The 26,011-nt window shown below is 43.9% G+C and overlaps 1 protein-coding gene across 3 annotated transcripts in view; it reads left to right on the forward strand.

Annotated features, from left to right (window-relative positions):
- Positions 1-26,011, forward strand: part of SNTG2 (syntrophin gamma 2) — a 206,709-nt gene that overhangs the window by 128,766 nt on the left and 51,932 nt on the right. For all 3 annotated transcript variants that reach the window (XM_084791712.1, XM_084791713.1, XM_084791714.1), the window contains exons 10-14: positions 5,121-5,250; positions 6,973-7,011; positions 13,373-13,492; positions 21,669-21,740; positions 24,235-24,441. In XM_084791712.1, the coding sequence (XP_084647838.1) occupies positions 5,121-5,250; positions 6,973-7,011; positions 13,373-13,492; positions 21,669-21,740; positions 24,235-24,441 (568 nt within the window). The remainder of the gene's footprint in view (positions 1-5,120; positions 5,251-6,972; positions 7,012-13,372; positions 13,493-21,668; positions 21,741-24,234; positions 24,442-26,011) is intronic.

Below are 26,011 nucleotides of genomic sequence, written 5' to 3' on the forward strand. Positions count from 1 at the left end.
TCTGCTACCATCCCATCAGCCATGTCCACATCCCTGCCCTGCTGCCCCAACCAGTCGTCTTTCTTCCCGATGTGACTTGCACATATCTTTTCACTTCTCTGTCTGCCTCTCCCCCTGCATCAAATGTCAGTTTCTCCTGTAGAATCTTTCATTTCTATCTCTGAGGATTGCTCATCTTGACTCTGAGGGATTAGTATTAGCTCCCTGTGTGTTGATGGATACAGAAGCCTCCACTTTCAGACACAAAGATCACTCCTTAGCTGAGCAAGATAAACGCATCACAAGTCTTCCCATTGGAGCGCTAAGTTGATTCCCCTTTCCTTTGTGTGTAGAGATTTAATAGGCTCTCAAGATCTGAAATGAAAATAAATAGGAAGAGGTTTTAAAGTTGGAAGAATTGAATCATAACAGATGAAAGAAGCAAAACAGTGTGCATGCCTTTCTCCCCAGAGCGTGCTCCTGGCTGCCCGCTGTGCTCACACATCTTTTGTCTCCATCAGTGGCGGAGGCATCTGACTTCTCCACTCTGACTCACTGCTGTGGGCAAAGTCGTTTTATCTTGATGGTCTGTCCTCAGTTTACCAGCACCTTCATCTTTTCAATAAAACGAAGAAACCACAGAATGTGTGTGTGGGGCGGGGGGGGGGGGGGGGGGCGGGGTTCACAGCAGTAAAGACAAGATCCAGTCACTGGTTCTTATCCAGGAAAATTAACACCAGGTACAGAGCTTTGTCTGGGAAAGAAGATGGAGAAGGTTCTAGAGGCTCTGAACACGGGTTAATCTGGCTCATTAGAGACAGTCTAAACCCCCAGGGCTGGCTGCTGTGACAAAGCTACACAGTCCAGTTGTCTGACAGCATCAATGATCTGCCTCTCACCCTGGAGTGTGGAGTCCCAGGTCAGGGATGGAGACTGGTCCTGGTGACCCTCTGCTGGATTTGCCATCTTCTCACTGTGATCTCACATGTAGAAAGTGGTAATGGAGCTCCTTCTGGGTAAAAGTACGCCAACGTTGACACACCTTTGGCCTGTCACCCAAGAAGACCAAGTCTCTCTCAGGGACTTTCTACCCAGGTTTCTTCTTTAAAGTGAACTGTTTTCTGCATGTGGAGCTAAGAGGAGACCCCTCAAGCTGTCCCTTGCAAATGCACTCTGCTTCCTGATCAGTGTAGATGTGGTCCTCAAATAGTAGAGGGTTCTCCCAGCCAAGCAGTTTTCTGGCATAGAGGGTTTTTGTTTTTGTTTTTGTTTTTTCCCTGTAAGACAGGTTCAAACACCTGCCAAGCTTTTCCAGGTTGCAGCATGACTACCATTGCATCTTCAGTCTACAGCTGTGGTCCTGTCCCAGAAGGAAAAAGTAAAATGACAGCCACTAGCCATCATAGCCAATGCAGTTATTATTACTAAACGCAAATCAGAAACCAGGTTCAAATGAATAGTGAGGTTGTGGAAGAATGAGCCATGTGCTCTTGGAAACAGCAGTTGCCATGGTTTCAGAGCACAGGGATCTTAGAGTTCCTCCAGATCAGATGTCTTTAATATCAGGCACTAAGAGAGGGCTGGAGCCAACATCTCCTCCTTTCTGCTGACAGTGACTATAGGTCCTTACCTTTGCTAGCCAGGCCTTATGAGGAAACTTGGGTACGTGATTAATAGTACAAGCTCAGTTTCTGAATCTCAGTAATAGCAGCCCCTTCCTCAGAGGGTGAAAATAACATCATTGCAATGTTTGAAAACTGACCCACTGTGTTTATTACAAAGAAAGGGTATCTGCCAGCTGCCTCTTTTTATTGTTTATTTTAAATACCATTGTTTGTAAGATGTGTAAAATGTCTTCAATTGTCCCTCTCATATCATTAAATCTATTACTTCAAAGACTTATGAAGAAATACAAAGAGAATTAGCATACTTTTATTTGAAAAGCATAATAATTATTTACACGTTGTTGATCTGTTTGAAAATACACAAGAACACTGCAGAAATTCCAAGCACCTAACTCCAGCTACAGGTGATCCAGTACCCACTTCTGGCCTTTAAGGGTACCCACCCACACATGTGGGTGATCACATGTACATACCCAACATTTTCAATCATTTTTTTAAAAGGCAGAAATAGGAGATTGGCATAGAGTTTTGTATCCTTGCCTTTATTTTTAGCTACCTGGGGATTCCCTCGAGACAGGGCCTCACATACCTCCAGCTGAGCTGGCCTTGAGCTGATCTCCCTGCCTCTGCCCACTGCACCCAGTGAAATTCTTTACTCACTGTCTCACCTCTATAAAAATCAATAGAACACTAGCTGGAACGCATTGCCCAAGGCTCCTTGGAGCAGAGTTTAAGCATCACATGGACTAAGAATTTGTTTTCAATTTCCTTCCAGTATCCAAATGAAGCAGAAAGGCACACACGACAAGAGGATTAGTTTCTTCGTTGGGCCAAGTACACGGTGTGGACGAATCATAGTCTGTCCCAGCTCCATGAGCATCTGGACAGTGTACTTCCCTGGTACACAAGACCCTTTAATAAGCCATCATATTTGTTGATGAAGTTTTGTCAGATAATGTTCCAGTGGAACAAGTTATAAAATAACAGGCTTAGGAATTATGATGCAAGTACGGATGAAGGTTTAAAAATGAATTTGGGTTGGCAGATCAATTCATATCCCACCACCATTACTGAACTATGCTGTGTCATCAATACATTGCGTTCAGCTGGCTTTGACATAGTCTAACAGATTTTCATTTGATGAAGGCACAATCAGGTTATGTTGCTACTAACATGGCCGTGGATGTGGCAGTAGTACTGGATGATCAGCACCAGAGAAGACAGAAGAAGTTGCTCCTTGAAATACAACTATTCTTTCAGCCTTCCATGGGCTTTACATGGGCTCTCAGTGAGAGTAGATGGCAGTCAGCTGCTGACCATGCAGGTGGCTGTCAGAGCTTCCTTGGAAGCAGCCCTGTCCTTGGAGAGGGAAGTCTTGGCATGTACAGCCTTGCTGGAGTAGGCACAAGGCTTTGGGTCTCAGGACACCTGGATGCAGAAGGCTCTGTGTATGGCATTCCAGAGCTTGGAGAAAGAGAAGCAGAAGTCTCTATTTCAGGTGAGAGCTCAAGTATACTATGGCTGATTTCCAGCCATCTCCCATGTCTGTAATCAATAGTTTTTCCCTGCTGTACAAATATATTTTACATAATATTTTCACAAAGCATAATCAAATCCTGTCCAAATACTTTTGGTCCCATTACTACTATTTACTGAGATTCCACTCAGATCCAGACAAAGGGCTGGACCCCACTCCATCAGCATAGGTCTTCAAGCACCACCCTGGATGGATGGTACACTCCCCACTGACAAATGAGGACCAGAGCCCTGGAGTCTGCTTGTTTTCTTGTTTGTCTGAAGGATGAATAGAGCCCAGGTCCATTTCCCTCTGTTTTAGACTGAATTTATCACCACTTTCAGGCTCTTGACTATTTTTACCAGAAAACTAGAATATTGGTCTAGCATGTTGCTTACTTTAATGTGTGTGTGTTCAGTGGTTGCAGATCTTTGGTATTTTGGAAGAGCCCCATTGCCTTGCTTCTTCATGTTTCTTGTGTTCTTGTGTTGTGATTTACACATCTGTTAGTTCGAATATCTATTCTATTTTGGGTGGCAGTAGGAGTCTTCACATCTGGTGTGCAGAGAATGTCAGTGTACCAACACTTGTTTCTGTTGCAGAATCCTTTCTTAGGGAGCTGGATTTTGGGGAAGCATGCCAGGTTAGCACCTCCCGCTTTGCCAGTCAGTCCGTCCTGCTGTTCTCTCTGCTGCTTGCTCCTTTCTCCAGCTGTCCCATTGTCCAAGTTGCTCCTTGGTGAGATTTCTCCTTCGCACAGCCTGACCCTGCACAGTGGACAGCTCATGTTTTCTATTTCTAGACAGGACGTGTCGTGTCCCTCTCTAGAACATTGGACTGTTCCACCACCCACTCCCAGCTCTACTTGGGAAACATTACAACCAAACAGATGGCCCGAACTGTGTCCCTGCTCTGGCCTTCCTCACATGCTGGGTCCAGTGACTCCAGCACAGCTGCGAAACAACACAGCTGTACTTCTGTGCGTTCAGCTAAACCTCGCATTCACTGCTGATTCCTCTTTTTCCTGTGATCTGAGTCTAAGCTTTACACTAATTTCCACTCCTGAGCCACCTACCTTCCCAGGCAGGCTTCCCGAAGCACTTTCCTTGCCTGGCTACTCCAGCAGTTAACAGTCTTCTCTCATATTTCACACTGTCTCTTTGTCCCATTTACAACACATTTTTTTTTTGTAAATTTATCATCCATTTCTCATTGTGCCATTTCTTTGCTCAGAGCCTCTCGGTGACCTCCCAGTGCAGTTACAATAAAAGTCTGTGCCCTTGCAATGTCCAAAATAAACACAAGGACGAATTTTTGATGCTGTCCAGCGCCATATAAAGTAATAATTTGTCATGCAGAACAAGAAACCTTGAAATGAAAGAGTTAGAGACAAATGGCTCTACCAAGAAGACACAACAGAAGGAAGCAACTAGGAACTCAGGTGTGGAGGCAGTGATGAGCATGCCTGGCCCACTCCCTATGTCATCCTGTCAGCCGCCTGCACCTTCACCCTTAAACTCACCTTCACCTTAGCCTCATCCTCTGGTGAAGCTTTCAAAAGAATCACCCTTCATAGTCCACCAGGCTGAAAAATCAGCTGGAAATAACTGAATGCTTCAGTCTCATTCAAGAAGTGCTAATTAACAGGTGGGGACAGTCAGGGTTATCCAATTTTTAAAAAGAAAGATGGCTCACACGGGAGGCTGGCTTGAGAGCCGCTCACACATGGAAAGTCTCAGAAGCCTTCCTCCCCTTCGTCCTATCGAGTTAGACAGGGCTCTTAGTGAGAGACTTCAGCATGGATCTTCATTTTGGTAAGGCTGGCCTACTGTGCCTGTTGACTAGAAGATTAGGACTGTCTGCCTTTCCCAAGGGGTGTCACAGCTGAGCATCATCGCGCAGCAGGTGCTGCAAGTGCCTGGGCCCAGCTGCGGGGAAAGGAGCAGGTGGCATTCCCCGCCCAGCTGACTGCCTGCCTGGCTTTTTCTCTCCTGCTGCAGGTCCAGTGCATTTGAGGTGCTGGCGCTGGATGGAGCCAGCACAGGGGTTCTTCAGTTCTCCACCTCCCAGGACTGTGCCGACTGGCTGCGTGCAATCTCAGCCAACATCAGTGACCTGACACTTCAACATGTGAGCATAAGGCCCAGGACTTACTCCCGCTTTTGTTTGCACTAGCAGCAATGGTGAAATTTTTCCAGGTGTAATTAACCCATTGAAAGATTAGGTATGCACACAGAACATATATTTGTCTGAACAGATCAAATATCCAACTAAATGACTAAAACTTAATCTATTAAAATATGTCCAGATACAAACACTTGGAAACTTCTAGACCAATTCCTTCCCTGGATCTCTCTCTCTCCATCCCTTCCCTGCCGTTCTATTTCTTGCCACACACATACACAGGAGTGTGTGTGTGTGTGTACAAATGTCTTAATACAATGTAGCATTTTTATCTGGATAAACGACTAAATGATACATACACCCTGGTTTTCTTCTGCCTCCCCAAGTATGTGCACACATATACAGGAGCACAGACATTTACACACACATGCATACACACACACACACATACACACACACACCAACCATGAACATTTATTTAAAAAAAAAATAAAAAAGAACATACCTAACCACGTAGTGTGTCTCACTGAAGGCATCTGGGCCAGAAAGAAGCATTCTGTGCCCCAGGTGGTATGTTTAATGTTCAGAGTCAGCAAGATTTGTAAAAGAAAGAATAACCAGAGATGGACTGGAGAGGAGAGCACCAACCCTTGTTAGTCGCTCCTGAAGTGCTGAGGCTGTGGCCATGGAGCTATGGCAGGATCAGCCCATAGCCAAAGGGTCAGCCGCGAGCCCGTCTTCACTCCCTCCCAACACCCATGCTGTATGTTGCTCTACACTCCATTATCTGCTCTTGGCAGCCTGGTGCAGCCTGTGATACCCTTTATCACACAGCTGAGTGCCCGCTGTCCCCTCATTCCTCATCTCCTGCCTTGTCCTGGCCATTGCTGGACAGAAGTTGTCGAATAAGCCGAGACATTTAGGGATGCAGTGATATGTGCACTTTCCACTCTGATGACACAAGAGCCATATTCCTGCTACTATATAAACAAACACCTGCCTTCCTTCTTAGTTTTAATATTCCATGCTTTGAATCCCTATGGTCTGGATGGATAGAGGGGTTTTTTTTTATATTAAACAACTAAATAGATAAACAAACAAACAAAAGGGAGAGACATGGGGATGGACTGACATTTGAAGAAATGCCAGTGGATATAGGGTTCTCCTGATTGGGTGGCTTGCATGGGTGACCCCTGGGCAGCGTGGCAGAGCAGAGATGTGGACTCACAGTCTTGAGTGTGCATTCCTCTGAACTTCCATCTCTTCACTGATCAAAGTACTGAAAGTGACACCTACAAGGGTCGGAGGGATAAGTAAAAGATGGACTGCCCACCGTGGGCATCAGTCAATGTAATTCACCAATGTGGTACAGCATAGAGGCCACCTGCCTTAATTTTTTTTCTGCAAGGTAAAGTTTAAGCGTCATCTGTCATCTCACAGCTGCCCTCACTTCAAGGGCTGGCATTCTGGGATGGCAGCCTTAGTGTGCCTATGCTCTTTTTTTGTTTGTTTGTTTGTTTGTTTGTTTGTTTCAGTCTTCTCCTGCTTTGAGAATTACTGTGATAAACTTGTGTTTGCTCTGATCTGAGGAAAAGCACGGCATTAAGGAAAGTCATTTCTGGTCAAGTTTTCCTGGGCTGATTAATTTCAGCTGCCATTTAGACAAGCTGAAAAATGAAGGCATTAACGTGTGTGGCACACTGACCCCTTGCTGTCTTCCCTCCACAGATGAAAATGGCAAATAAATGCTGCTCTCCCTGTGACCAGGTAGGTGTGTGTGCCTTCAGCTCAGGAGGATAACAGACCCCCCCAAAGTGGCTGCTTCCTTATGTGAAACGTAGATAGAACGCCAATGAGAAACATACTGAATTGGCTAGACTCTGTCCCATGTGTGAACTCAAAGCTTATTTATTTGGGAACACACTGGGCGACTGTTCCGATTGCCCGTGTTTACTGAGATAAGTGTTGTCTGTGGGTTGTGTTCAGTAGAAAATGTGATCTGAAGAGGGTTTAGCCAGGACTGTGGAGCCCAGAGGGGATTTAGGATAGAGAAAGGCCTGTGTGACTGCGGATCATTTTGTTTTATGATGTTGTTGACTCAACAGCATAGTTCTCATCTCAAAGGGAACACGAGGGTTTATTCTGGAGCCACATTGCAGTAGCCATCACCCACAAATGCAGGTGGAAGTCCCACACCCTAAATACCATAGTCCAGCTGGGTAACAGTTTCATGAAATTTTTATCGTAACAAAACAGAGAAATTTATAAGTCGAGGTACTTTTCAAATACAGTGACATGAGCACCAGGTAGGTTATATATAGCAGAGTTGGAAAAATCTAAACTGTAGGTTTCACATGTTGTCTGGTGACATTATTAGCTGTGGAGATGGCAGCAGTCGCAAAGATCGAACACGGAGGGAGCCATGAATGGTTATTAAGGAAGCTAAAGAGGAATTAAGATAATTTGGCTCTGGATCTGCAACATCCCAACTCTCTACGACCAAATCAACCTTGCAGAATCCTCAACAAAGAGGTGAAATTCAGTTTCCAACATCCTTCTCTATATGTCGCTGTGGCTATGAAGAGATGCTGGCCTGGCAGGTGAAAATGCTGGTGGGTGAGATTCTGTCACCCCACTCTAGGTAGAGACCTCACATGGTGCATTGCTGAGGGCAAGGCTCCCAGTGGCAGGCCCCTCTTAAACATCAGCTTAGTGAGTACTCCTGGCCCTCCCTCTCCTGGAAAGCTTACTAGCCATGTATTAGCCTGGACATATGAGGGGAAACTCATTTACAGTCCGCGGGTATCTGAACTCCATCTTTCATAGTTTTTCAGAAGCATGTTTATAGCCTCAAGAAAACTAATACCAATGTATCCCTCTTATTCCAACTGGTGCTTATGAATGCTCTTTAAACACTGCTTAGCATCAGAATCCAAATTCAAGGCAACGGCACCCAGGAGAACATTCCTCTCTCAATTCAGTGTTGACTGAGAAAGACAATTAATTTAGTCTGTGCTGTAATCGGGCCTTTTAGTCAACATTTTATATACTGACAATAGTTCTTCTAGATAAAAGTTGCTACTTTCAATATTTCATAAATTAATCATCAACTGTTTTGTTTTACATAGCTTAATGAGGGGTTAGCTATTTTATGAGTAATACTTCCATAAATGTCATCAAACTAGAGTAGCATTCACTCTGTCTCTTCCCACATTAAAATATTATATTCCTGCTAAAGTTTGCAGTTTGAAGATAAATTTCTTATAAGTGTTTCCATTAAGACACCTCCACTTGGTTCACGGGTAACAGTTTTCTCAATTTATCTGGTGCTGGTGAGAGGTAGAACTGAGTTTGTGTTGTTGCTGTTTTTCACAAATGACTTGCTGTTTTTGAAATTGAATTCTATTAGCCTCTCAGAACCCTGAAGCATCTCTAAGAGTCTATACTCGGGGAGTCAGCCCCCATCAAAGATGGCAGGAAGTGATGTGGTCCTTGCTCCTCAGCTCCTTCAGCCAGTCCAGTGGGGGCTACAGGACTCTGCTGCCCGCTGGGGTCTCTCGGACCACAGGAGAGATTGTTCATGATAAACAAAGTGGAAACCACAGGTCTCCTGCAGTGGAGAGGCTAGTGGGTTCCAGGGAGCCACCGACAAGTGGTGTGTCCAGGACAGGAATCTGGATTGCTTCAGGGAATGGTGGAGTTTGCAGGTGGATACAATGTCTTGCCTACACAGAAAGAATACCGGTCTATCGACCAAACACGTTTACTTTACTTTGAAAATCACCTCTTCCTGTCACTGGATATCAGGGGCCTACAGTGAGATGACAACGCTGGGGACTGCAGGTTCTTTGAGGAGCCCACAGGTGCTACATGGTTTACCTTTCACCTCAGAGGCATGAGCTTGCTGTGGTGATTCAACCACATGTCACACTTGGCTGACGTGACATTAGACTAACCCTGCTTGGTGAAAGACTGAGTCTAAGGCCAGCTATGACCTTCTGTGGCAGAAATGTCGAACAACCTGGTACCTGGGCCTCAATTTCTTCATCTGGTCAGCAAAACAAAGTCATGTTGGGCAATCCAAATCTGAAGTTTTATTTTCTGTGATTTTATTTATGCATACTTTTGCTTCTGGACTTAAATTTGTAAGAGCTATTGCAGAGGCCATGGAGACGTGGACTTACTAGCTTGCTCCTCATGGCTTGTTCAGCCTGCTTTATTATAGAACCAGGACCACAAGCCCAGGGGTGGCACCAACCACAATGGGCTAGGCCCTCTCCCATCAATTGCTAGTTAAGACAGTGCTCTAGAAGCTTGCCTGCAGCCCGATTTTATGGAGGCATTTTAAAAATTAAGTTTCCCTCCTCTCAGACGACTTCAGCACCTGTCAAGTTGACATAAAACTGTGCAGCATAGCATCTAACAGCTGCTAACACTGATATAAAAAGGAAAAAAGGTACAAAAGAGGCTGGTACAAAAAGCACAGAGCGTAGATTCTTACACCTGGCATTTAACATTATAAATTGTTGCTCAAAGTGGAGGACTGTTATCTAAAACAAAGAGCAAGCTGAGCTGAGGAGATGCCTTCGTTTGTAAAGTGCTTGCCTTGCAAGCATAAAGACATGAGTTTGGTCCTCAAAACTTACATTAAAATAAAAAAGCCAAGCATGGTGGATTGTGTTTATATTGCAGCATTAAGGAGGCAGAGGCCAAAAGACACCTCCCACCCACCCCTGCTGATCACTGGCCAGCCAGTCTGGTCTTAGTGAATTCCAGGCCAATAAGGAACCCCTTTTAAAAAAACGAAAAGATGGACAGCCTTGAGAAATGATACCCATTGTTGACCTCTGACCTGCATGCACACACACATGCACACACACACACACACACACACACACACGCACACGCATACACACACACACCATAAACCTAATGACAATAAGCACAAAGAACTCTCTCAGCAAAATGAGAGCCAAAGTGCATTCACCCCAATACAACTACAAGCACCTTTATTTCCAAAATAAATTTCTTCTAAAATTTCTAACTTGAATTTCAATTCAGGAAGCTGACAATGCCTTGACTTGATTGACACTCCAAGGATAGTGTAAGTAGCACAGGAAACTGGCTTTTCAGGCAGAAGACAAAACAGGCATGTAGTGACAATCTGGTGTAGGCTTTACCAAGTATCCACACTGAGCCAGCGAAAACAAGGAGTTTGCACAGAAACGATAGCAGAACAGATAGATGTGAGAATGTGGTGAAGCCCTGGGTCCCCAGTTAATTATGCTGCATAATACCATCAGGCCAGCATTCGTGAAAGTGTGATGTACACTTCTTACAACATGCAGCAAGTCATTAAAACATCCATAATGTAAGAGATAAGATTAGCTACCCGTAGATTATTTATGAACTAGCTACGCATGCATTAAAAAGATTCACAAGGCAGCCAGTGCTCTGAATAATGGCAAAGCTATAACTTCTATGCTATCTAGGCAGAATTAAATTACACATGGGATTTAATTAAGTTCATATCCAGCTAATTGGCGATTCACAGTCTCACTAACCTGAGCTGTCACCGTGGCTAGAGCAGCAGCATCTTGGCCACTCCTCATATGGAACTCTTGTTGAATTATGTGCCTGGCATGGTACTGACCAAGTGCGGAGAGACCAGCATCACTCAGGCACCGATGGAGTGAAGGACAGAGCAGGCAAGGAGAGCCAAACGCTGGTTACAGCACTTCCAGAGGCGGCAACTGGGTTCCCAGCTAATACCTGTAGCTCTCACGACCCATGGTGGCCCTCGAATGAACTGGAATCCAAGCATAGTTCAGCCTTGTCTGAATTCTGCTGCTGAGGGAAGGTAAAGATGACAGCGTTTCTGCGTCAGCCGGGAATCCCGAACCCACACCTTCAGCCTTGACTTGCCGTCCAGCTCTCCACAGTGCCCGTTCGTCTCCTGTGTGCTTGCCTTTATCCATGCTCATTAACGCACCTGTGAGTGTCAGTGTCCTCTCTTCTGTGGCTGTGGGCCACATTCCTACTCAGAGCTCAGTGCAATGTATATGGCCATACAAAGAGGAAGAAGACAGAAGACCCCACTGCTATCACGCTTTCTATCTGGAATGTCGCCAAATCCAGGAGACACTCAAGAAGGACATAAATTTCAGCAGTTTTCTCACAGTATGAATACCATTTTGCTTCTGTCTGCAAACCCTGTGCCAGGGGCATTTCTAAGACTAGTATTAAATTCATATAGTTATGAGATACTGTGGGTTCTATTCCCATTTATAATAGTGCCCAACTGTATTAAAGGCATCCCAAGTTACACATGAAATTTTTGAAATAATATTATTGTCACCTTATCATATCACATTGAGACGACTCACTTAGGAACACATGTAATACAAAGTTAAGGCTGGGGAATAGCTCAGCTGGTGAGGTGCTTGCCTCACAGGCATTAGAGAATCATTCACGCAGCTGGTAAGAAGTAAACTTGACATGGTGTACGTGCTTATAACCCACTGGGCTTCAGAGACACGTAGAATCCTAGGGCTTGCAGGCTGGTCAGTCTACCAGACTTGACTTCTAAGCCAGTCTAAGACCATGTGTCAAAAAACCAAGGAAGATTGAACCTGAGAAATGACCAGCCCAGAGAGTCTTCTGGGCTTTACATGCATGCATAAACACAAGCACTGCACACCCTTGAATATCCATGTGCATTGCTTATATATGTATATGCAAATTCTAATAAATGGCAAAGTTACAGATCGGATTGGCAGTTATTTGTATTCAATATATATTCAGCCAATGCTACTATTCTCCAGAGCCTGTCTTGCTTGTATTTTATCTGCCAGTTGACATCTTGACCTCAAGGGCAGGTCTATCACATGTGAGAGTAAATATTGCCAGGAGTTGGGGGGGGGGGGAGGGTTAAACGTTGATGCAGAGCTGCTCTTCTTCGGCCTATAGGGATTGTTAGTGAGCTTTCTGCCCCTGCCCTAAAACACTGGACACGAGGCCCTTAGCCCTGAAAGACCCTGAGTAATGTGGTTGAAATAGTACATACGAGATATCATTCAAAGTGCTGAGAAGCCAGACATGGTGGGGCATGCCTTTAAGCACAGCACTGGGGAGGCAAAATCAGGCAGATATATCTATGAGGTTGAGGCCAGGATGGTTGACAAAGCAAATGCTGGCACAGCCAGGACTATAGCATAAGACCCTGCTAAAAATAGTGGAAGAAGGTGGGGGAAGTTGGGAACTCTGTCTTAGTTTAGGATTTTCTTGAATACAGATTTATTTGTTTGTTTGTTTGTTTATTAGCTAATTGGTTTTCCTTGAAATGGCAAAATGGGGAAATGGGAAAATTAAACTGAAGTTACTCATACCATTTACTACAAACTATGTGTCATCTCTAAGTTTTGGAAGTATGAGGGTTGTTCTTTACCATGGTGACATGCCTCCCTGAATTATCAGATTGCATCACTATTTCCATTACACACCTGAGCCACATTCTGATACTGTAGTTTACGTTTCATGGAAGGAGACTGAAACTATCTGAGTTGTAGGAATCTTGTGTTTTATATTATCTTCACAGTTAGTTAACTCTAAGGAAAGCCTTTATCATTTTTTACATTGTATGATGCTATATATGGTTACTATATATATAATATATATTACTATATATGATACATATATACTAAGTATAATTAGCTATTTTTCCATCTACATAAGAGAGTCAGGAGTACCAACTCCTCGTAGAGTGTGATTCAACACTGCGCTTCTGCCCTTTGGGTTGTGGTCCTTTTCACCTTTAATAGCTGAGCCATCTCTCCAGCCCTACTGTAGCACCACATTTTAAAGAAATAAAAGAAGCCCACAGCTCAACTGCTGTGTAGCACCTTACCCTACAAAGGTCTGAGTATTTGCCACAAATTGCCTTATGCATCTATCCTGCCTACTTGAGTTAGAACTTGAAGATTTACCCGGACTTCTTTGATCTCCCTCTTTTCTGGGCATGCTGTGCTGAAGTCAGGGAGCAGAGCATGTTGAGTGTGGTTAGTAGTGTGCTCTTAGGATGTTCTCATTAAGGCATGGCTTAGTTTAATGTTCCAGTTTCCCTCTGCAGGTGGTGCACATGGGGTGGGTAAGTGAGCGGCTCCAAGATGCCAACGACAGCTCTCAGACCTTCGGACCCAAGTTCTTGGCCCTGAAGGGCCCATCGTTCTACATTTTCAGCAGTCCTCCGGTAAGGGTGCCTCTGCATCTGGTGGGGGCAGGGGCCTGTTGCTGTAACTATTCATGTGAGATGGGCATCAGATAGAGTGGGCCCTTGAAGAAGGCAGAGGCAGCTGGGTATCCGTGGCCTTCCCCAGACCTCAGTGGTTGGGATGCACAAGTGACCTACTTCGAACTCATAAAGGATCCATGTCTGTCTTTCAGTTCAGCCAGTAGGATACGGCTGTAGCATTTTGTGCTTCAAATATATCAGCTGGTGCAGAGGTGGGATGCAGACAACTCTTGGGTTGAGTTATGTGGTTCAAGAATACAAAACGTAGTGAAAGCAAAACACAGCCCCTCTCTTTAGATATTTCTCACTAAATGTCTGAGTAATAAAATTTCCAAAGCTATTCTTTGGTCACATAGTTTCCAGGTTTGATTAAAGCGAACAGCCTGCTTTAGTGGGACTCATCAAATAAATGTAAGAATAGGTGCTGCCATTCTATAGGCCTGCTGTCCACTTCCTACCCATACCGGTCTCAGGCTGAGCAAATGGGTTGTAAGCACTCTGCCTAAAAACTCACATTTTTTTTCTTTTCCTTTTGAGAATATTACCACCGTAAGTGCAAACAAGCTAGTTCCACATCTCTGAGAAGTCAGAATCCACACAAATAGTAACATAAACTTCTACCGTTAATAGGAGATAAAATAACAGTAATACTTGGAACGATGTTATATTTGCAGAAGCTGCACCCTTCACTCAGCTTCCCTCAGGGTGTGCATCCTGTATAAAATGAAAAGCTAAGGCGGGGAAATATCTTCACTAACGAATACTGCTAGCTTCACTGGTTTTCTCAGGAATGAGTTTTTCCTTTCCCAGGATCAGATTAGGACAACAATATGTCTAATTACAAGTTTGTTTTTTTTATTTTAAAAAATATTATGTTGTAAACCTACTCATATTACAATCACCTACATTTTTGCATAAGCACTGATTAAATTCTTCTTAAAGTAAACTGATGTTCCTTAAAGTTACTAAATTGATTTATATGGTTTTTGTCTACCAGAGTAAGTGAATATTTTTGAGTAGCCTTAGAGCCTTCGCTACTACTCAGCTATGATACAGGAATAGTGATGTCAGCATCATACAGGAAATATTAACAGTGGGGACCACATGAGCATGTTGACCATCTGTCTGAATCTTTTACTGTGATGGTGTTGTATGCTTCCCCTAGGCCTAGGGAGTTCCCTTCTTCCCTGTGGTAATTATGCTGAAAGATACAAAATGGTGAAGGCCATGTGATGCATGAATAAATATTTCTCCCAATGTCAATCCCAATTTCATTTGTACAGCCCTTATGTGTTCTATAGTTTTCAATTCTCTGATGTCATTGCTATCCCTGTGAAATGATAATAAAGCCACAGCTGGTCAGGAGGTGAGGTGACTTACACAGACACTCTCTGCTGGGTAAATGGTCACTGGCTGGGTAATCACTTAAGTGGGAAGACAGTAAAACTCTACAGCTGTGCTCAATGAATTAGAAATATCAGAAAACTCCCTAAACGGGATATAAAAGGGAAAAAAACAATCCTTTGGATATTTTTAGGTGGGGGGAACTAACAAAGTTTCAAAAGCATTTTGTGCTTTAAGCCCTCAAATCAACATGAAGCAACTTCCAGGAGGAAACAGATGTTCCCAAATGTTAGACTCTAAGAGAAGGAAAGAGGATGTATTGAGGAAGCCTATCCACGCATGCTCTTGGCCAAGTACACTGGCCCCATCAGACAACAGCTCTACTTAGCAGGAACGTCCAGGACATAGTGTAGGGCAGTGTGATGGCGGCTACGATGCCCAGCTGCCACCATACTGCCCAGCCAGCTGCACTAGTGCAAGTAGACATAACAGCTGTTTCCCTTTCTAATGAAGGGCAGCAAAGGACAGGGGTTAGAGTTAATTTGTGAGTAATTTGAAAGCCTTAATTCCATATTGTACAACATCAGCAAGAAGAAGTAAAGACAAAAGTGTAAAACACAGCAGCTTAGAAGCTGGACCATCAAAGCAGGGTTTTCATACTTCAATGCCTGTCTGTTTCTAGAGACAGAGGCAAGGTTCCTTCACTTGCCGTGCGCTCTAAGGTGGACAGCCTTTTTACTAAATAAAGATGGAAAAAGCTGAAAGCAGCCTAGACAATGTGTTAAGCAGAAAGATAAATTTTTTACCTTACATAATAGAATAGTGTTGGACAAAATGAAATGTTTTAAACAAACCATCTTTTGTCCACAATAGCCAAAGTATATTTTAAACCAAGATAGGAAAGATTGCATGGTACAATGAAGAAGAATTATTCTGTGTCTCAGTGGAATTGGCTGCAGGTTAATAACTTGAAGTTACAGGTTCTCTTCATAATTGTTCCGCTTACCAGCCAGATACATGGGGCAACTTATTTATATTCTTTATCCAACAAATTCCCCAGTCATATGTCAGAGATAATAACACTTGACTGGAACATCCCACTGGGCTGCAGTGAACACAAGGTGGCTTTCTTATATGAGTAAATTTGAAGACTCTGAAGCACATAAAATTAGAAAGACCAAAATCATGCTTTAAATATTAGACAGCTTTTTGTTGCCATAGCAATGCACACAATATGGTAAGTGAATTTATACCTAAATATTTATATATGTTTCCTGGGCCTTGGATTTATATTTTGGCATTGCTAGTAATTTCTAATAACAGTCTTCGCTTTGCACAAATCTAAAACATTATGTTTTAATAAATATATTATTGTTTATTTAATCTTTCATGAAGTTTGAAGCTCCTGGATAAGAGATAAGCCATTAATGACATGTAGAGCATCCAGTGTCAGGTTCCCCAGTGCCTGAGCCCAGCAGTGCTCATGGTACCGTCAGATGCAAAGATCTGAGTTCTAGATGGGAGCTCCGAAGTCACTCCTCTCTAAGTAGGGGACACACCCATCTCTCCATAGCATGGACCTCATCTCATGAAAGTCAGCACGTCCCCTCTAGAGGAAGGAGATGGGGTCTCCTGTGCCAGGAGTTTGAAGCTACACAAGTGACTTCTGGGGAGGAGAAACTCTGCAAATGTTCCTCAATGATTGTCACTAGCTTCCCTGAAGTGGTTACAGAATGTCCAGCCCTCATCCCAAGGGACAGTTATAAGCATTTAGGAAAGGTAGACAATGCAGAAAAGTCAAAATACTCACTTAGCTGTAGTTCTCAACATATCTTGTCTGAGTTTTGAAATGGAATCTGGAAGGAGCTAAAGTTTCTCATTACAGAAAATTTAGGAAGAGTTAAACCATAATGCCCTTCATTCAAGGATACTTGGTTTCTGTGCTCCTTTGGGGAGAGGGTGGGTGTGGGGAAGCTATGGGGGCCTTTACAGTGAGGTGTCCTGCTGAGGAAGAAGTAGGGTCCAGCATGGAATGCACCTCACCATCCGTTCTCCGCCCTCCATCGCCGAGACCCTCAGCCCCACTCTTCACTCTGCTCACCTTCATTGATAGAATATTTATTTCTGACTTGCAAATAGGAATGTAAAAGGTGATGCTTCAGCTAGTCATGTTTTCAAACATCATTAAAATGTGTTAAAACCAAGGTTGTGAAATCATTTCAACAGCATCATGCAGCATTAGTGTATAAATTATGTCGTGAAGGCCCTTGTGCCTGCAGGAAGTGTTAGCAGTGATTTGAAGAATGTCAATTAGGCAGATAGTTTCTATCATTTGTAAAAGTTTATCTGGAAAGAACTGAATTATGTTAAGCCTGCAGATGAGAATATATCCAATGTGGGACTGCCGTATCATTCTGATATGACCTGTATCCTACAGTAACTATAAAAGATACTAATATAGTGTATCCTATAGTCCAAGATGTCTGCTCTACAGAAAGCCACATAAGGCCAGACAGCTAAGAAAGTCATCAAGTGCCATTGTTCAGAGGAGCAAGATTGTCACATGATTTAGAAATCTTTAGCCTCATCTCACATGAATGCCTCCTTGTGGTCCTCTCTGCAGACACTTTTTGGGACTCTGAGGAGGTTGGTTTAGCCTCTGCTTATCTTGACTCCCCATCACCAGGTGAAGTCACTGTCAGGGCTGATGACTGCCGTGTGAAGCCACTTCCTAGAGACGCCAGCTAGACAATAGCTCAGCGTGTGGAACTGAGCACCCCTTCCCTGTTTGCATCTCATGCTTTCCCTGAGAAAAGCACCATGGGAGCAACATCGTAGCAGAAAACAAGTTGTGCTTGCAGCACAAGGGACACTTCCACTTAAGGAAGTGACATCACAGAGAACCTGGTTTGCAAAGCCAGCAATTCTTTTGTAAAGAGAGCAATAATTAAATGCACATCTGCCTGTAAATACAGTAGTTTTAGCCCTTCAGTCTTCCTTTCCTTCTCAAAAGCTTGGAGGTCTCAGAGTTTCCTCACAAATTCATCAGACAGGAGAACAGTGCGGCCATGCAGCTTTAGAGCAGTGGGCACTAAGGATTAGTTCTGGGGTCACCAGAGAATCTATTATTCACAAGCATCAGGAGAAGCCAAGGGGGACACCCACTTGCCCCACTAGAGTTTTTCCCGATGCACTAATGCCAGTTTACTTAGAAATTAAAACCCAGGTCACTGGGCTTCATCTGAAACACAGACAGGGCTAAGGACCTCTGTCCTGGAGAGCTTGGCAGGTGCAGCAGCTATACTCAAGACATCAACCCTGGGCGCTAAGGCAGGAAACTTCAGAGCCCCACAGACCCTCACTTTTGTCACAGCCCTGTTGACCAGGCAGATCTGAGACCTTGAACTTCACACTTATATTCTGGTTGTGAATATTTAAATACTATATGTCAAATAGCTGCTCATGTCAGCTGTTTCCTACTTGAGCCATGTGGATATCGGGATATGTACCCAAACGGTTATTATGTTCATAATTCAGGATTCACAGCCAGGCTCTAGAGCTATATATAACTAATAAAAAGTAAGACGGGCATTTTTACTGTGTTGCTCCTCCCAATCCATGAGCATGGGAGAGCTTTTCATCTTCTCATATCTTCTTCAGTTTCTTTCTTCAGAGACTTGAAGTGTTATTCTTCATACAAATCTTTCACTTGTTTGGTTAGAATTACATCAAGATAATTCACATTATTGTGGCTGTTGAGAAGGGTATAGTTTCCCTAAGTTCTTTCCCAGCCTATTTGTCATTTATATACAGAAGGGCTACTGGTTTGTTTGTTTTTTTTTTTAATTAATCTTGTATCCAGCCACTTTGCTGAAGGTGTTTATCAGCTGCAGGAGTTCTTTGGTGGAATTTTGGGGGTCACTTATATACACTATCATATCATCTGCCCGGCTGGCACACAGAGGAAGTGGAAGCAGGCTATCCAGATAAGACCTGATAGGCTGTGGTTGTATGGTGTGGGAGGAGGTCTCCTTCTGCCAGAAGTCTAGGGGAGGGGAACAGGGCAGAAGAGGGAGGGGGTGGGAATGGGAAGACACAGCCAGGGCATAACAATTGGGATGTAAGCTGAATAGATTATAATAAGTTTTTTAAAAGGAAAGAAAAAGTGAAAACCTGCAGAATGTGACAGATATTTTCATGATAGTTTTCTGCAAGGAGCAACTGAAAGACTCCTCCTGTTTGCTTTTCTGCTGGGGTAGAAGCATCCACACCACAGCCATGCAGGGAAGGGCTGCTGGACAGGCTAGAACCAGGCTGGCTGCGGGCTATCAAGTCTGACTACTGGTTCAGCTCACACTCCTCTCTGCGCAGGTTGCCTGTGCCCTCGCCCAGGGCCTGCTGCTACCCAGCAGACCAGGGTACACTAGGTGAGCAAGACCCAACAGTGTTAGATGAGTGAAAGGTGAAAGCTCAAGTACGTGGCTACTGAGGCTCTTCTCCGGATATGAGGAGAGACTTCAGGTCCGAGTCTCTGAGAAGTCTGCAAGAGGGCATGAAGTCCAGGCCACCTGAGGGAAGGGAACAAAGAGAAAGAGCTGTTTTTTTTAAGCAATCTGATTTTAGAGAGTCATAGGTTTACAGAAAAAGCAGGAGATAGAGGGCAGCCATATCGCCCCCTAGCTCCCCCATTTGGGTCATTCTGCATCTGTGTGACATGTTGTTATAACAGAGGAATCAATGTTAAGAGACTGTCAGCAACCAAAGTCTTTGAGGCCTGCTGTGACTTCCAGCAATGCTCAGGTGGTGCATTTGCCCCAAGTCCGTTGATGAAGTGTCTCTCCTTAGAAGTCTGAGTATTTTCTATCTCATCTCTATCTCTGGACAAGGTTTCTCCCCTGAACCCATCACAGTGACTAAGATGAGGAGCGACAGGCCGTGATCTATGCGTAACACAAGCTGGGAGCATCAGTGGCATGACCTCCTGGTAGGAACACTAAGACAGAAGGAACTTGGGTAACCAGACAATACCCTGAGTCCAGCAGAGGGAGGCCTGGAGTTGGCCAACAGTAAGAAGCACTACCTCTCCCTCCCTTACCTTAGAACATACAAGGGAGGCTATTCCGCCATCTACTGATGACGAGCTGATAATGAAGATGCCTTGGATGCAACAGGATGCCAGGACATAACGGCCATAATGTGATAATCATGGCACTGTTAGAATGATTAAGATGTAACCGCAGTCTAAAATGTTCAGCACAAAGGTCAGGCTTACAAACATGGTGAACCTACACACTGAAATACTGAGCTACCATTCATATTTTGTTTCTGAAGAAAAAAAAATAACGACATGAGGAAAAAGCTTCTTTTACAAACTACTTTTTGAGAAGGCGAAATTATGAATATGTATAACGCATAGTTAAACATCACATCAGCTGCTAAGGGAGCGTGTCTCTGAATTGTGTATTCAATCATTTTTTGTTTTAATTCTCTCATAATAATCAACACTTCTCTAATGGGAAAGTTGAGCATGCTGCCTGCCCATGTGTGACTTATTTTTATCCAGTAATACCAATGGCCCTGAGGCTCTACCCTGAGGAGTGTCTGCATCTCCCTGGCCCATCTTCCTGTTCCTATAGGACAGGAAGACAGGAGCAGCTTCAAGCTCAGTGGGCATTGTCTTTGAGTTAGGGCAGTGCTGTCTTGGGTACCTTGAGCACCTTGGCATTGGGGAGGGGTGCGAAAATCTTAGAGGTTTTGAATCTGAATGACACAGCAAAGACTACCATCTGCCAATTCCAGAAGCCATGCCAAGCCCAAGTGTTGATCCAAAGCCAAGTTTCATGTTAACACTTTTATCCTACTTGCTCTGTATTAAGCTTTACTTTTTCAAGTATTTGTTATTATTGTTGTTCCATTCCAGAGGCAGAGAGCTGTCTCTGGAGCAATGACAGGTTAAATGGTAACACCTCAATGTTATTTCCATGTCAAACTCACTATTAGCCAGGGTTCTGGCATCAGTGGCTTTGTGTCTAAGTACCTTGGCAGCATTTTGTGTGGTGAATGATTGCTAGGAAGCCACCAGCTGATTAAACACATGTGGATTCAGCGTCTCAAAGCCAGCACAGAAAACCCCTATTCAAGTTTACTGACTGGAAGACTAAGTGCCTGGTCAACAGAAGAGACTGCTGAGAATTTTATATATCTTTACCAGAAACATTTGAATTCAGAAGTCATATGTGTGAGTGTAAATTATAAATCATAATACAGCATCCAAAAGGAAATAGTTATGAGCTGTGGTATGCCAAACTGACAAAAAAAAAACATATTTAAGTAAGTTGATTAGGTAAATTTTCTATTCATTTCTGAAGCATAAAAGTCCAGGAAGTTTAGTGCCAAGGAACTGAGGACCAGTCAATAGTGTGTCTGCTTGGTTGTCACACTGATCCATCTCACGTTCATACTCATCTTACATTTTCTGCATTTTAACTGAAATCTAATTGAGTTAAACCTGCATTTAAACTAAAATTACCCCCTAGGAGTATAACTTTCTCATATTACCAGTTTGGTCTCAATAAAGTGTTCTTTGTATTCATGTGTTTACGTTGCACACCAGGGCAAGACACAGAGTCAGAAGCCATGACAGACTGTAAGGTGCATTGTCAGCCAGGGCAAGGGAAGTTGAGCATCTAAGTCAAGACATGTAGGATCATTCCACACTGGTAACTGCTTGAATACTTAGCTGAAGCAGCTTCCTCTTCCTGCACAAATGTGTCTTGTTTGCCTCCCTCAGGTAAGCACACTGGATTGGGGACGAGCAGAACGTGCCTATAACCTCTGTGAGGTGCTGTTTAAAGTTCACAAGGTGGGTATCCTTGGCAATCGATGCTTTGTAGAGATAAGATGCCCTTCAGAGTGGGAGGGGCAATATGGCCATTGAGGGATATTTTGAGATCATAAGATGGCTTGAACCTTTCTTGTTCCACCAGCTCTTCCAGGCCAGTGATGTTGCCATGCTATTGCTTATTGAGGTGATGGATGGATGGTGGCTGAATGATGAAAGGATGGGTGGGTCTTTAAATGGATGGATGGACAATGGATGGATAGATAGATGGTGGGGGGTATGTATGCATGTGTGTGTGTGTGTGTGTGTGTTTGTGGGTGCCCACACCCTTTAATTTGCAGAGACAAGGAGAGCATATAGGTGTCTTGTTCTTTGCACCTTATTCCCTTAAAGCAGGGTGTCCACTGAACCTGGAGGTAGACCGATTTCAAGATCTTACAACCTCCTCTCTTGTCCTTAACTGCATTGGGGTTCCTGATACAGAGTCATCTTGGCTTTTCTCCAGGTGCTGGGGACTTGAACTCAGGTCCTCACACTTGTGCAGCAATAACTTTTATCTGCTAAGCCACCATCTCAGCCCTGTTGAGAATTATTTTAGTAATCAAATTCAAATTTGTGACCTGGACTGGGCAGGCCAAAAAAAGAAGTAAGGCAATTCCATCCAATGAGAGGAAAGTATTCAAAATTAAGGAAGAGAGAGGGTTACCCACAGCAGTCACATAAAGCTGCTAGATTGTTCAATGTATTTAACAGTTTTGATGTATGGAGCCATAGCCAGGATGTCAGTTTCCCCAAACAGGAAGGTGTCATCACTGACAAGGACTCAGTGTAAGGGACACCTGTCTGTTTCCACTGTAGTACTGACATGCTGAGAATAATGAATGGAATCCATAAATACAGAGCCCACCAAGGTGAGCCATTGGGCACACCGATTCCACTGAGCTCCAGGGAGACTCAGTTTCAGAGGGAATTCTTTTAGTTATATTGTTATAAGTTTTATTTTATCTTTGGTTGGTTGCTTGGTTGCTTGGTCTGGCTCAGCTTTGTTTTTTAATGCAGCCTCACACCTCCCAGGCTGGTCTCAAATGCATTCTATAGTTGAAAGTAGCTTTGCACTAACCTCCTGCCTCTGCCAACTAAGTGCTGGCATGGTGATGGCAAGCCCCTGACATGGGGAAAAGCTTGCAAGATGTGCCGCCACCACACCCTTCTTCTCCTGTGACATGAGCCACAGTTTCCAGCTCTTCAAGGCCCGAGCAGTGCACTGCCGAGACTCTCAGCCTTCTCTGGATTGTGGTCATCTGGAGGAAGCTTTACCAAAGGCTAAGGGGCTAATTTTACATGGTGTGAGATATGACTCAGACATCGGAGCTCACTTTACTTAAATGTCCTTAGGAATGTTGCTATGTGGCCAGATATATAAATTACTGCTTAGTACTTCATAGTCTATTCAGAAACAATTCCTTATAAATAAATTATATTTTATTGTACCAATTATTTAAAATTATTAGATAGCCATCTAGTTGTGTTGTCTTAGTGGTCATATTTCCTGTCATTTTAGTACTGTTAGCAAGATGGTATAAATGCGTAGTTGCTATGGTGAATCCATTAATGTCAATGACAGTGGTCCCCACTTATGCTTCTTGGCTCAGTTTCTTCTTTAAGTGCCATCTCTTCATTGTCCCCATCTGTAGTTAAGGTTTATTCATTTAGTTATGAACTCCTTTGCTACAATATGTGGTTGAAAAAGAGAAAGAACAAGCGTACCCTTTGGGCTCTGCGTTAGATAGCTATCATTGGCTGTCAAGTCACCTCAGAACTCAAGAGTTACAACAGCAGGCATCACTCTGCAACCTATCATTCTGAGCCTGAACTCCTCCCTGGAAATGCTGAACTCAGCCCCTCTGAGGAATCAGTGTAAGCAAACAGTTCCTGTGGGCTTTTCCTCACTTTGTTTCCTCAGTTTTCTCTGAATAAGAGTCTCAAAGTTTTTTTTTCCTCTTTAAAAAAAAATATAAAAAATAGTAGTTACCAGAGTTCTTGGAAGAAAGACTAACCCCCAGTGATCAGAGTCTGGGCATAGCTTTTGAACAATATTTTTGTAGATCATTTTTATATCTGTGGACGAGGGGGAGACTGTTCCAGAAACTTCCTTCAGGATTCCCTGTTGCTTGCTTCCATACTACCATCTGGAAGTCGTGACATCTAGGTCCCTATAACTAGCTTCGACAGGAGGAGTCCCAGTAGGGGTGTAGCTGCTCCTAGCAAGCACATCAGAGGCACATTTGGGGGATACCAGTTGTTAGATGGGGGCAGGGCAGCTGGGTGATCCTGACAGATCATCAGGATATATCCAATGCATTTCTTCTCCTTTGTTCTTCTGAAAACATCTTTAAAGCACTCAACTGTACCAGACCAGGCAAATGCAACCCTCTTCCCACATTTTGGGCTGGGTTCTATAGTCCCAGCTCAACCTTTCAGCCCTGATCCATTTCCAATCCAAACTGTTTTTCAGTTCTGGATTTCAGACAACTACTGGCTTCAGGCAAACTTGTATCTTGGTCTCCAAGATTTTGACTGTGAAGACCCCAGGCAATACTGCTTCAGTGTCCTGGCCAGCCATGGGAAGAGCCACGTCTTCAATGTGGAGCTGGGCAGTGAGCTGGCTGTGTGGGAAAAGTCATTCCAAAGAGCAACTTTCATGGAAGTTCAGAGAACTGGGGTGAGTATGTTGTGGGACTCAGCTTTTCTCACTATCAGTTTGTGGGTAGTATCTTACTCCTAGGGGTTGGAGCATAAATAAGGTTGATTTCAGGAACATGAATTTTGAGAGGTGAATGGCTTTCCTCTGAGTCTCCATGTCAAAGCAATCTTCCATGCTGAGCAGGGCCTTCATTAATACAGGGAGCCACTGTCACAGGGTCTGGCACATCAGTTCTTAACTGTATTCATATTTACTATGAGGAATGGGCTGAAACTCTTTCCTCTGCGGGGACTCCCCTGCAGCTGTGGGAGGAGTTTACAGGCTGCAGAGCAGTCGACTTTGAGACAGTTATAAGCTGCTCCTTATCACCTGAATGTGCAATATTTTAAGACATGTAACGGCCTTTCTTCTCAGACTTAATGGCCCAATGGAGAATATGATACAGCAATGTGTCTGAATTGCTTCTCTGTTCTTCTAGACAGCAAATAAATCATGCACAAATTTAAATGTGCATCCACTAAGTGGATAAGGAAAGGTGCATTATGGTCTCTGTTATCGTAAATATGGGCCTTTCACAGGCTACGTCCTGTGAGAGAAGAGTGACAAAAAATAAATGGAGCGATACATCAGATGAGGTCTGTCTCCTTGCCAAGGTTCTGGGTTCATGACCAGCCTGGTGATAACTCTAAGAGAGTGAACAGAGAAACTAAAAATAATTGCTTCAATTCCAGCATGAAAAGAATTGTTTCTTTACCTGTCACTTGGCTGTCAAACATGCACACAGCTCTGTGATGCGCTGAGCCATCCCTTGGGCACTGATCAGCCCTGCTTCTTCATTACGTGTGACATCTGTTAGACCACTAAATGCCCTAACATCCACAGAAACTGATATCTTCCCCTGGGCTGGCCATCATTCATGGTATGGGGTAACTGGCTCCTAATCCTCATTAGCATCTTGGCCTGGTGTCTCACTTTACAGAATATGACATTGGAAGGATCACTCACAACATTCTCTCTCCTTCCTCAAGCTCTAACTAGACTTGATAACCACCTAGAAACCACAGATAGTCCAAACCACCAGAAGACAACATCAAGATGCCCCTTGTAGGGAGGGGATTTGGAGGCTACATTTGCTCTGATGACAGCAGCACACGTTCTGCTTCCAATATGGAAGCAGGAGACACATGGATGGTGCCCATCTGGCCGCTGCTATACAGAGGAGCTTCAAGACAGGGACCAGAGACAAGATAGTCAGGTGGATACAGTCGTCCTGAAGCACAAGTGACAGGCAACCAGGAGATGTGTGGACATAAAGAGGAAGCTCAATCCTAGGACTTAGTGTTGAGGGAAGCTGGTGGGCACCGTGCACTAGTCAGTCTGATAGACATGCCTGTCTGCAGTGTTGTTAGTAAGGAGGGCTTTTCCTCACAAAGGACAGTACATCCTTCCTTATGTTCAGAGGCAACTGGGGGACTGGAGTCATCACAGTCACATCTATTCTCCAGAAGTTGATAGTGTTCAGACAAAAGCTCAGGAGGTGTCCTTCCTTGTTAAGGGAGTCAAAGAATCAGGATGCAAGCTGATGGAG

Source organism: Acomys minous, assembly GCF_964271855.1.
Source record: "Acomys minous genome assembly, chromosome: 8".
NCBI lineage: Eukaryota > Metazoa > Chordata > Mammalia > Rodentia > Muridae > Acomys > Acomys minous.